Consider the following 13311-nt stretch of genomic DNA (forward strand, 5'->3'; position numbering starts at 1 on the left):
TCCTGTTACCCTTAGTAAAATAAATCAAATTGGAACTGAAGTAAATTGTGTGTGAAAAAAAGTTAAATGTTCATTTTTATTTAAACATTCCGAAAATTCCTGTGAAACACCTGAAGGGTTAATAAACTTCTTGAATGTGGTTTTGAGCACCTTGAGGGGTGCAGTTTTTAGAATGGTGTCACACTTGTGTATTTTCTATCATATAGACCCCTCAAAATGACTTCAAATGAGATGTGGTCCCTAAAAAAATGGTGTTGTAAAAATGAGAACTTGCTGGTCAAATTTTAACCCTTATAACTCCCTAACAAAAAAAAATTTGGTTCCAAAATTGTGCTGGTGTAAAGTAGACATGTGGGAAATGTTACTTATTAAGTATTTTGTGTGACATATCTCTGTGATTTAAGGGCATAAAAATTCAAAGTTGGAAAACTGCAAAATTTTCTAAATTTTCACCAAATTTCCATTTTATAATAATAATCTTTATTTTTATATAGCGCTAACATATCCCGCAGCGCTTTACAGTTTTGCACACATTATCACTGTCCCCGATGGGGTTCACAATCTAGAATCCCTATCAGTATATGTCTTTGGAATGTGGGAGGAAACCGGAGTAACCGGAGGAAACCCACGCAAACACAGAGAGAACATACAAACTCTTTGCAGATGTTGTCCTGGGTGGGATTAGAACCCAGGACCCCAGCGCTGCAAGGCTGCAGTGCTAACCACTGCGCCACCGTGCTGCCCAGAAGTATAAACAAAGGTGTATATACTTATGTACACATGGACAAAATTGTTGGTACCCTTCATTTAAAGTAAGAAAATCCCACGATGGTCACTGAAATAACTTGAGACTGATATAGGGATTTTTGTGTACTCACCGTAAAATCCTTTTCTCCGAGCCATTCATTGGGGGACACAGACCGTGGGTGTATGCTGCTGCCAAAAAGAGGCTGACACTAAGTGATACAAAAAAAGTTAGCTCCTCCCCTGCAGTATACACCCCCCTGCTGGCTCTCAGCTAACCAGTTCGGTGCAAAAGCAGTAGGAGATCAATAACAATATATGAGCGTATAGCATGTCATATTCTAAAAAAACAAGCATAAGCTAATAACAGGGTGGGAGCTGTGTCCCCCAATGAATGGCTCGGAGAAAAGGATTTTACGGTGAGTACACAAAAATCCCTATTTCTCCATCGCCTCATTGGGGGACACAGACCGTGGGACGTCCCAAAGCAGTCCCTGGGTGGGGACAACAATAGATCAGGCCCTGTGTAACCGCTACTTACAAGTGCGCCACCGCGGCCTGCAGAGTCTGCCTGCCCAGACTCACATCTGTGGAAGTGTGGGAATTATAGTGCTCCAAGAATGCATGCGGACTGGACGAATCCGCAAGCTTGCAGGCGTGCCTTGCAGACGCCTGGTGCCTAGGACACTTGATAGACAGGGAGATACGCTGACATCTAGCACGGAAGGACTCCTGGATGGTGAAAAGAATTCACCATGTTATCATGGTCGATGAAACGGCTAAACCCTTCCTGAAAATGTCAGGAAGCCTTCCTCTACCGTCAGGAAGCCCAAATAAAACGTCCAACCTTCAGAAGGACGCCGTTGTCAAGACATACCTACTCAGAGCACTCACTTCGTCCAGAATATGGGGGATCTTATTCCATTTTGTGGACTGGAGCCAAAAGAGATGAGGGAAGAACTAAGCCCTCATAACAGTGGTAATACAGTCCCACCTTGGTAACAAGGGATGGAGATGGCCTGAGGACAACCTTGCCTCGAAGGTAATAAGGGAAAAAAATCTGAAAGAGCAGAGAAGCTAGCTCCGAAGACTCGTCAGAGTGAGAATATCGCAGTGGAGAACGGGACGACTTTCCCTGATAGTAAAGTCTGCCCGGATGAAAAAGGAGCCTACTGTAAGGCTCCTAGGAATAATAAGGTCCCAATGATCTAACGGTATGCGATAGGGAAGAACTACGTGTGAAAACTCCCTGTGAGAAAGTCCCTACTTGCAGTTGTGCTGCGATAAAGCGAGAAGATACTAGCTCCGCAAACAAAAAAACGGACGTGGTCAGTGCGGATCTCTGAGGATCACTGGGGCCCCTTTCTGCTTCCGAAAGGCTTTCGGAAGCAGTGGAAGGGGAGTTATGGAAACTGGTACCACGGCAGAACCAGAGCATGGAGAGCGATGGCTCTTGGATCTCGAGGCCGAATCACGAACTCGAGCACATTGGCCTTCAGTCTGGATGTCATCCCACCTACAACTGGAGAGCTCCAGTAAGGACAGATCTGATGGAAGACTTCGGGGTGAAGTTCCCACTGACTTGAGGCGGAACCCTGACGGCTGAATTTGTTTGCCGTTCAGAGTTCTACTTCTGGGATATATACTGCCGAGATCACTGAATAATAGACTTCGGCCCATAAGAGAAAGTGAGGTACCTCGGTTAGGGCGCCTGACCGTGGGTACCTGCTAGATGACTGACGTAAGGCACCGCCGTGGCATTATCCAATTGAATTCGGATAGGGAGACCCGCCAGAAGGCAGTGGACCTGCTGTAAAACTACCGTTCGGATCTCCAGAACAATGATGGGGAGAAGAAGACTGGCATTGGTAGTTACTAATAACCATTGAACCGGGAGAAAGGCCCTGGATGAAGAAGGAGCACAGAGACTATTGTCTGAAAGTCTGTTTGACTTGCTGAAAACGAGCGGAGCGAAGGAAACCGCTTCCATTGTCGTCACCATTTTTCCTCAGAACTCTCTTAGCAAATCGAATGAAATGAGGGGGTGAGTAATCAAGTCCTCAGAACTCTCCTTGCGCGAGCTCCCTGTTGAAGGGCCATGACCTTGTCTCGAGGAAGAATTACCATCCTTCTAGAAGTGTGCAGGATCATCCTCAAAAAGGATATCTGCTGGGCTGGAAATGAGGAGAACTTGTCTAAGTGTAGCTGCCAGCCCAGGAGAGAAGGTATCGCAAGAGATAGACGACTCAGCGTAGTCCTGGAAGGGCGGCTAGACAGACCAAACCGGGCAGGACGAGCACGCCTCTAGAGTGCAAGAGAAACATGACATCTACCATGACCCGTGAAAACACTCTGGGTGCGGAAGCAAGGCCGAAGGACAAGGTTGTGACTTGAAAATGCTGCTGACGAATGGAAAGGCGAAGGAATTTTTGCAGAGGGCAAGCAACCCGAATGTCGATGGATGCCGGAAACTGCACCTTTTTCTGTTGAAGTAATGGCTGAGCGGAGGAACTCCATCCAAAGAAGGAGGACCATGTCAAAGGTTGTTCGAAGTTTGAGGTCCAGGGTCGATCTTACTTTTCGTTCCCCTGTTTGGAACCAAGATCCCTTAGATCTAGACTGTGCTGGACAATCCTTATACAATCCTTTGTCAGTCTCCCGCTCAAAGGATTTGATTGGCCAGTTGTTGCTGGTGTGAATCAGGGTAGTTAAGGTCTCCAGCCAGGAGACCATTGCTCTAGCAATCCATGCGGCCGCTAGGGAGGATAGAGCGCTGGACCCGAAGCCGCAAGACGGAACGAACCAGATTTGCTATCTGACAGTCCGTGGTATTTTTAATTGATGACCCATCAGGTAGGGATACTGGTAGGTATAACACAGGAGATTCTACCCGGTTAATCTGCCCCATGGCAGAATGTGCGGCTGCATCCAGCAGGTCATAGTCTCTTGCCATCTCCTCTTTTCACGGTGCAGAGATAAAAATTAGGAACCCTCGATCCATCAACCTCTTAACAGGGAAGTGGAGAGGAATTGTCCGCCTTCTTGCATCATCCACTAAATAGTGGTGATGCAGAGGGGAGAGCTCGTACGCCAAAAAGGGTGCCTCTATATGTCCACAGAGTACAGGTCTCCAGGTGGACAGGACAGGTTGTCTGGCATTAGGCCTGGATGCAGAAGAGGAAACATGGAGACGACACTCCGTGTGCTCGTCTGTTGATGGTGTGGGGAGATCGGTGCCCTTTAAAGGACCCGTCGCCCTTAAAAAACAGGCCAGGCATGGCATCCCACGTAGAGGCTTCTGTCCAGTGAATCGCTTATCCGAATTGAATGGCAAATGCTCTCGAGGGAATTTAGTCTCTGAAGCTCTGGCAATATCCAATCCATATTCAGAGCCTTGTTGTCATCAAATCATTGGTGAGGGAGCAGGAAACGAAAAACTTCCGTTTTCTAGATACCTGTATGTTTCTAGATGCCTGCACGTTTCTAGAATACTTGCGGCCCCTGCTAGCCGACGGCTCCCATGTAGGATAGGGACCCTGTATATTGGTCCTGCGAGCACTCCAAACACAGAGGGTACACAGAGGGATTCAATTTCTTGGTCAGAGAACCATGGATTGGTCAGTGAAGAAGTCCACTGAGGGGAACTAGAGGATATAGCTGGGGTCGGCAGCGGAGGACTCCTCGGACTGATCAAGCGCCTTTAAGACCAGGAAATACTGGTCATACGCCTTTAAGACCAGGGAATACTGGTCATGCGCCTTTAAGAACAGAGAATATTGGTCATGCGCCTTTAAGACCGGGGAATACTGGCCATGCGCCTTTAAGACCAGAGAATACTGGCCGTGCGCCTTTAAGACCAGAGAATACTGGTCGTGCACCTTTAAGACCAGAGAATACTGGTCGTGCACCTTTAAGACCAGAGAATACTGGTCGTGCACCTTTAAGACCAGAGAATACTGGTCGTGCACCTTTAAGACCAGAGAATACTGGTCGTGCACCTTTAAGACCAGAGAATACTGGTCGTGCACCTTTAAGACCAGAGAATACTGGTCGTGCACCTTTAAGACCAGAGAATACTGGTCGTGCACCTTTAAGACCAGAGAATACTGGTCGTGCACCTTTAAGATCAGATAATACTGGTCGTGCACCTTTAAGACGAGATAATACTGGTCGTGCACCTTTAAGACCAGAAAAAAAAAAAAATACTGTCACCCCAGTGTGAGCTGGCCGGGTGGACCAAGATGGCCACCGGGAGCTGCAGAGTTGATAAAATCTCGCAGAGAGCGAGAAGCGCCAATTTGGGGAGCGGAGCCACAGACACGATGTTGAATAGGCCTAAGCCGGGGCCTAAATTTCTGTAGCCGGCGGACGTCACCAGTGGGTCGTTCCAGGCAAGACTTCCAGGATGCGGCCTACAAATCGGTCGAAGCCGGGGACTAAATTTTTGCAGCCATTCAGAGCGTTACCTCAGAGAGGTGGGCCACAGGGAAGTGGCTGAGGCTGCCTGTCAGCATGTGCATATCCCACTGAAGATGGATCCACTCACCATTGGTGCGCGTCCCGGCATGGAGCCGCCGCGGATGTGGGTTTCAGCGCTGTTCTGTGCAGCGTGGACGGTGCAGGGATAAGCCTCAATCCATCATCCGTTTGTTAGGGAGGTGGAGAGGAACCGTCCGCCTCCTTGTGCCATCCGCTTTCACAGTGGTGGGACAGTGGGGGCTGCTCGGACGCCATAGAGAGGGGCCTCTGTACAGCCACGGAGCTCAGTCCGGGTGGACAGGGTCAGTTGTCCGGCATTAGGCCTGGCTCCAGGAGAGGATACATGGAGGCGACACTCCATGTGGTCGCCTGCTGCTGGTGTGGGGAGATCGGGACCATGAAAGGAACAGTCGCCCCTGAAGTGAGCTCAGGCATGGCTTCCCACGTCGCAGGAAAGGGTACGGGGAGGTATACTCGCCGTGCTCGCCTGTTGATGGTTCGGGGGAGATCGGAACCTTGAAAGGAACCGTCGCCCCTTCACTCCGTTAATTAAAAAATAAAAATTTACAGAAAAGCAAACAATAAAATAAAAACGTTGGGGTCTGAAACAGACCCATGTGCCTCCTACAGACACTAAGCAAGAACTGGTTAGCTGAGAGCCAGCAGGAGGGTGTATACTGCAGGGGAGGAGCTAACTTTTTTTGTATCACTTAGTGTCAGCCTCTTATTGGCAGCAGCATACACCCACGGTCTGTGTCCCCCAATGAGGCGATGGAGAAAAAACTAATTTTCAACTTAAATTTTCTGAAAATCATCTAATACTTTGTTTTTTCACAAATAAACGCAAGTCTTATCGAACAAATTTTACCACTATCATGAAGTACAATATGTCCCGAGAAAACAATGTCAGAATCCGTTGAAGCGTTTAAGAGTTATAACCTCATAAAGGGACAGTGGTCAGAATTGTAAAAATTGGCCCTCTCATTAAAGTGCAAACCACCTTTGGGGCTTAGGGGGTTAAATAAAGAAAACTTTTTTTTTGCAATTATCACACTGCCAATAGGACTATTATGTGACTTGTACTTCCTGCGTTTTTTCTTTTTTCAGAAGCAGCATGGACATGGTCAGTATTACACTGAGTGTGATACTATTGAGTTGTACTGAAATGTTTAATTTTTATGAGTGAAGTGAGGGGGAAAAGCTGAAAATCGACTAACCCCTATTGTGAACAGCGGATCCTATGCCAATAAGTATACATAGAGGTGTTACCTGTCATAATGAGACTGCTGAAAAGTCAGCTATAAGAAACAAGGTGTGAGTTTAGTATTCGTGTGAAAATTGCAAGACTTCTTAATATAAAGTACGGTACTTTGCAAACATTTTAGTGGAAAAACTGCTGCAAAGTGTGATTGCTTTCAATAATAGAAGTGCTAGTAGTTATTATAATTCACAAAATGAAGAAAACAAATGTAAATCAAATCAATATTTAATCTGACCAACTTTAGCCTTCTCAAGCCGAACATGTCAGTGAAGTGAGTACTCAACTCCTCAGATTGGTAAGTATTCACTGTCACATCTACACATGTGACAATTTATTTTCCTTTTTTTAGAGCACTTCTACTGCGGCAGAGGGTGAGCAGGAGCAGCGGGGTCACGATCGGGTGGCAAGGCGGCAGCGTGTAAGTATACCTGGCTGACTGTTTACTGTATCCTCACTTTAGTATTCTTGAATCTTCCCATCTTTACTTTCCTCTTTCTTTACATTTTTCTTCTGGACTCCTTTTTTATCTTGACTTTCATTATTTATGCCATTTCTCAGCCTCTGTTTTCTTTCTTTTCCTTATGTTAATGTATCCAACATTAGTGTCTTCATTTATTTTTTAGGTTCCAGAAAGGGATGAGGACCTCATTGACAACGATATCCTCATCTCCCTGGTCCATGAGCGAGTCCCGTTGTGGGACACCTGGGTTCCATAGCACTCGGACAACGTGACAATCTGGCGGCAATGGAATGAGGTGGCCAAAGCGATGTGGGATGGCTGGGCCAACGCCCTGACTCGGGTCCGAAATGCATTTTGTAAGTATTGCAATGCGGTGTGAAGCAGCAGAGACATTGGCCGTGCTCACACAACTGTGTGTGATGACAAACTCTCAGGAGTTTCTCTCATCACACACAGTTGTGTGAGCACGGCCAAAAGTCCATGGTCTAACCATTATTTTTTGTTTTTTCAACAGTGTTCAAAGTCAAAACACGTTGGCGTTCGATGAAGGACCGCTTCAACAAGGACCTGCGTCAAGAGAGCCGTGTTCCCAGTGGTTCTGGAGCAAGGATCCGAAAGTATAAATACCACCGCATTCTGGCATTTTTAAGACCGGTCCATGCCCAGAGAACGTAACTATTTTTCCGGTGTATTAGGTTGTGTTGTATTGCCATAATCGGTTTGTGTCTATTCAACAGGAGTTGGCTTTATTTATGTTTTTGGTATTAAGTTTTTTTCCCCTTTTTTCACAGCACATGGAGCAGTACTGTTGACCCAGGTTCTGGAGCGGTCCTTCATCAGACAGCCACGGACCCGTTCCCAGCCATCCAGCAGTGCTGCAGCAAGTGGGCCTGCCACACTAACTGGAGACCAGGAAGCTGGTCCATCAGGTGTTCCCCTTTCCCAGTCCTCTGCCCCTTTTTTGGGGCTCCTCCCGGCAGCGGCAGAGAGCATCAGACAGGTCACTCATGCCCGAGTTTTTGCACTTGAGCTCGGTTTTTCACAATGGACTAAAGGCTTTGGGTGACCGACTGGATACTGCCATTAGCCATATGAACACACGTATCCAGGAGGTCACCAAAAGCCTTGACCAAGTAAAAGCCGACCTCCAGAGGCCAGCACATCGTTTTTTAACCAAATTCAACAGGGTATGTCGGAACACCTTACTCCTGATCTCCAGCTTAGTGTCATGCAGGCCTGCAACGCTGCTTACGTGCAGGCTATGCAGCAGAGTCGGTATTTTCAGCAGACAGTGGCAGCATATCCACCTGTGACTACACTGTCACGCTTGACCTCAATGCGACCTCTGCTGCATACCGCTGCATGGCCACCTCCATTCCAAGCACTGCCGGACACCACTACAGCACCACCACCATGAAGAGTGCTGTAGGACAGCCCACCGCCACCACCATGACAACTGCTGCTCCTGCTTGGACCTCCTCTACTGACACCACCATGCAGCAGCAGGACCCTGGCATGGCCTTCCGCTCCGCCACCACGATGCAGCATGACCCTGGCATGGCCTTCCAACCTGCTACCGCAACCATGCAGCAGCAGGACAAAGACACTGACAGTTCGGCCACTATGACCAGGCCGCAAGAAATGAGCCCGCCGAGGCTCCCCAGACCGCAGTGCCGATCCCATAAAGGGAACAAAAAAAAGGCAGACTATTTCTATTCCTCCCCCCTCACCTCTTAATGTGTCTAATGTCAGGTTTGTCTCACCCTTCCAGTGTGTCTCAGCCCTCTCATGCGTTGAGACCCATCCCCGATCTTCCAGACCCCAGTAACTTTATCCCCCTTCTCCTGCCACCCCTGCGTCGTCCACAGTTAGTCAAGTTTCACAGCTACTTTCCCCCCTACCCCCCCGTTTCCAGCACTCTACCCCAAGCAGGCGCAGTTAATTATTTATTTTTGTTAAAATAAATAATAATGTTTTTTGCCCCCAAAAATGTTTGGTTAATTGTGTATTTCGCCGCCGGCAACACACCGTGCGCCAAATAAAACACTGCGCCGCACACTTTATTTTTTGGCCACATGATAGCTCAAGCAGTTAGCAAGTACAACACTGCAGCTTTGTGTGTCTTTAGTATAGAGATGAGCCAAAAAATTTATACTTGTATTTTCTCCATAATCTCTTCCTTCTGCTTAGTCTGTGACTAGTGTTGCAGACTGAAGAGAAAATGGCGGCAATACAATGCAGAACTATACTCAACAGGTCATGTGTCCAAAAACTAATTAGTTAGGACACCTGACCTGGTGAGTAGAGAACTGCCTTGTATAACCTCCATTTTCTCTTCTGTGTACGTCATCTATTTCACAAAAAGTGAAGGGACGATGGCGGTCATACAAGGCATATCTATGCTCACCTGGACATGTGTCAGAAATAGTGAATTCATGAGGCTGTTATATGTGCATGAATTCACTATTTCTGACACCTGACTTGATGAGTATAGATCTGTTTTGTATTAAACAGCCATCATCTCTTCAGTCTGCATCCAATAGATACTGCAGAACAGAATCAGGACGCAATGACGTCAACAACCTTACCACTAACAACCTAAGGCTGCCATCACACTACCAGTATTTGGTCAGTATTTTACATCAGTATTTGTAAGCCAAAACCAGGAGTGGAACAATTAGAGGAAAAGTATAATAGAAACATATGCACCACTGCATTTTTCACTCACTCCTGGTTTTGGCTTACAAATACTGATGTAAAATACTGACCAAATACTGCTAGTGTGACGGCAGCCTTGGTTTGTAGAGAAAATACATAGGAGACATGGTCAAGATACCAAAAAATAAAGTTTATTAACAACAAATATTAGGAACATTTTAAAAAATAACTAGTACAGACCAAATCCCAACAGGACATTAACACAACATTGTCCTGCCATGACACACGTCCAATATCTGAATCAAAAAAGGCAGCAAATTGGTCCCGCATGAGGCCAACTTGAGCAGTTGACCGCAGCGGGTGATGCTGATAATCTGGCAATGGGTTTCCAACTGGTTCATCCAGTTCAATGTTGGGTTGCTCCTTAGCCATTATGTAATTGTGGAGAACCACACAGGCTTTCACCACCTCATCGACTGTCTCCATTTTTGGATTAATGGCTGTTGCAGGGAATAATAATAATAATCTTTATTTTTATATAGCGCTAACATATTCCGCAGCGCTTTGCACACATTATCATCACTGTCCCCGATAGGAATTCTAGATTGTGAGCCCAATCAGTATGTCTTTGGAATGTGGGAGGAAACCGGAGTGCCCGGGGGAAACCCACGCAAACACGGAGAGAACATACAAACTCTTTGCAGATGTTGTCCTGGGTGGGATTAGAACCCAGGACCCCAGCGCTGCAAGGCTGCTGTGCTAACCACTGCGCCACCGTGCTGCCCTAGGGAATGCGCCATTTTGAGACTAGATTCCCAAAGGTACACTCTACTGTTCTTCGGGCCCTGGTCAGTCTGTAGTTAAAGATCCTTTTAGTGTGGTTCAAGTCCCGACTGGAATATGGCTCACACATCTGAAAAGCCTCATCCCCAACCATAACAAATGGCATCGGTGGGCCTTGAGTGTTGGGGAGAGGTCGTGGCAACTTAAAATTTTTGCCATACACACGGCGCCCCATATCCGAGTTCTTGAAAGTCTGGGAATCGTTGACACGGCCAAAAGCTCCAATGTCCAAGCCGATGAAGTGACAGTCCGCATCTGCTATTGCCATGAGCACAACAGAAAATTATTTTTTATAGTTGAAGTACTCCGATCCTGTCCTGGCTGGTTTGATAATGCGGATGTGCTTTCCATCCACCGCTCCCAAACAGTTAGGGAAATCACACAGACTCCAGAAATTTTCAGCAATTTCAATCCACATGTCCGCGGTGGGTAGGGGTATAAACTCATCCCGGAGAACATTCCACAAAGCCTGGCAGGTGTCCGCAACTATTCCTGACAGGGTAGAAATTCCAAGCCGGTATTGGAAGTGGAGAAATGATAAACTCTCTCTGGTTGCCAGAAATCTGTAATAAAATAAAAAAATTAACAATCAATTCTACTTATGGTGTTGTTCTGCTAAAGACATAAAGGAAAATACAAAGAATACATGTCAGAACAACCAAAATTAGGACTGGCATTTGTTTAGAATTGTTACGTACCTTAATGTAATCAGCAGACGTTCCTCTGGTGGAATCGCTCTACGGAGCTGGGTGTCCTGTCTCCGTATGGTTCCTTGGGCACGAGCAAGCAAATCCCGGAAAGAGTCTTGCGACATCCTTGTATATTCCGGGAATTTGTCCAGGTTGGCATTAAGCTCGCCATACAGCGTGTGATAGGCTCCACGGCTCTCACGTAGTTCGATAATGGGGTGTCGCCAAAAACGCCTACGCCGTGTCCTTCTCCATCTTTCGCGATTTCTGTGTTGCTCCCAAGCAAAGGCAGAGGCAAGAAACAGCTTGATGCTTAAATCCAGGTTGAAAAAAAAAGCTTTCCATGCGAAGATCCATCATGACACAGGATACAGTAGCACACTGTTGATTTCAGCAGTCCTAGGGTCTATATATAGATATCCCATAATACACGCCCTTTGTAGTCCCATTGGCAGGGTCTGGTTATCTAGATTTTTCTCCTGTAAAATTTTCCACCATGCGCACAAAAAACGCAAACACATGACAAAACGCACGGAAAAGCGTGAAAACGCAGCGTTTTATTAACTGCATGCGTTCCCGCATGCGTCTAAAAAAACGCTGCGTTTGTACGCGTTTCTCTACGTTTTTCCTGCACTTGCGGATGAAATGCTGCGGATTCGAACGCAAATGTGAAACTAGCCTAAGCCTCCTACACTGCTGTTTCAACTGACTCTGCTTTGATAAACATGTGAAAAATATACCTATTTGGTATATTTGATTACTCACACAACTGACTAATTTTTACAAAATCTGACTTTGTGCCAGTGTACCTAGAATTGAAGCTGTATTGAAGGTATATGCAGTCACACTAAAGATTTCATTTAGATTTCTATTTTGTTCATTCATTTTGCTAATTGATCAATAAAAAAAATTACAAAAGCAAGGGAAAAAAAAAAAAAAAAAAAAAAAAAAAAGGGTTTTCATTTCTTAGATGCCACTAGTACCAATGTATATTCAAGAGAAAGAATCAGGATCCAGGATGAAAAAAACAACTTATTTTTCTTATCTTTCAGGTCAAACCGGGGACTTATCTACAGCATCATAGCATGCTGTATATAAGCCCTGAAAGGCAGTGGCCGTATCTTATATCGGCCAAAACTGCTGACAGGTTCCCTTTAAAAACACAGGAATATCTAAGTGAAGAAGATGGGCATAACTGGTGAGGTCAGTCCGTGGCATGTGCTCGCCCACCTCTGAAGCCGGACAATGACAGACGAGGTGCAGAGGAATTGAGCGGAGGCAGTTTAATATACCGTCATGTCACCTGCCTAGTCAGGAGCGTGGACAGTCAATTTACAAAAGGAGGATTTTACTATATTTTCAGCAGCTTCTAGCTGTCATACACAAACTCCAGCCCATTGCATGCAAAATAGACTAATGTAAACTGATTTCATCAGAACATGAAGAAACGACTTACAGTTTTTATCTTGAGATTACCCCAATCATCATCCTAAAGAAAAGAAAAAACTAGATGGATTAACAATATAATGTCAGCTCCTGGCTGTATACCAAAAGGACATCAGATATTAGCAGGAGCAATGGGGACAACGTGTAATCAACTGCGTGCTTCGGCTACCAGATATACAATATGTCTGCTTGTTGTTTGTGAATGAAAAATCTTATACTGCATGTTTTTAGCCTTTAAAAGATATATAGAAATCTGTCCTCCATGAAGGTAAGCAGGAATGTTTCTATTCACTGACTGCAAGCGGACACATGAAAGCAGATCTGCAGTAAGTGCATAAAAAAGCTGAGCAACATGATATTATTAAGCTTTATTTCAATAAAGTCTTATTCCAGGATTTGCAAGTGATGGTTTAATGAGCAGAATAAAATGGTACTGTGTCTTTTAGGCTACGTTCACACATTCAGAATTTGACAGTAATTTACCTCAGTATGTGTAAGCCAAAACCAAGAGAGGAAAAGTATAATAGAAACACGTCACCACTTCTGGATTTATCACCCACTCCTGGCTTTGTCTTACAAATACTGAGGTAAAATACTGACCAAATACTGACTGGGTGACCGTGGCCTTATGGTATTAAATGGGGCTGCTGTGCTTCAGCACGCAGTGCGGCGCTGCCATACATATGGATGCATGTGATGTTCCTGCACTTTACCATTGAGGTGAATGCAGC

The 13311-nt window shown here is 45.8% G+C and overlaps 1 protein-coding gene and 1 long non-coding RNA gene across 2 annotated transcripts in view; both read right to left on the minus strand.

Moving 5' to 3' along the window:
• The window catches only part of USP14 (ubiquitin specific peptidase 14), a 119337-nt gene that overhangs the window by 85021 nt on the left and 21005 nt on the right, over positions 1 to 13311 (minus strand). The window contains exon 3 of the mRNA XM_069731167.1: positions 12591 to 12623. Within this exon, the coding sequence (XP_069587268.1) occupies positions 12591 to 12623 (33 nt within the window). The remainder of the gene's footprint in view (positions 1 to 12590; positions 12624 to 13311) is intronic.
• On the minus strand, positions 9772 to 11540 carry LOC138642739 (uncharacterized). Its single transcript, XR_011314090.1, has 2 exons — positions 11144 to 11540; positions 9772 to 11008 (listed from the first exon to the last, which is right to left on the minus strand). It is a non-coding gene; the product is annotated as an uncharacterized lncRNA (long non-coding RNA).

This window comes from Ranitomeya imitator, chromosome 6 (assembly GCF_032444005.1).
Source record: "Ranitomeya imitator isolate aRanImi1 chromosome 6, aRanImi1.pri, whole genome shotgun sequence".
Taxonomy (NCBI): domain Eukaryota; kingdom Metazoa; phylum Chordata; class Amphibia; order Anura; family Dendrobatidae; genus Ranitomeya; species Ranitomeya imitator.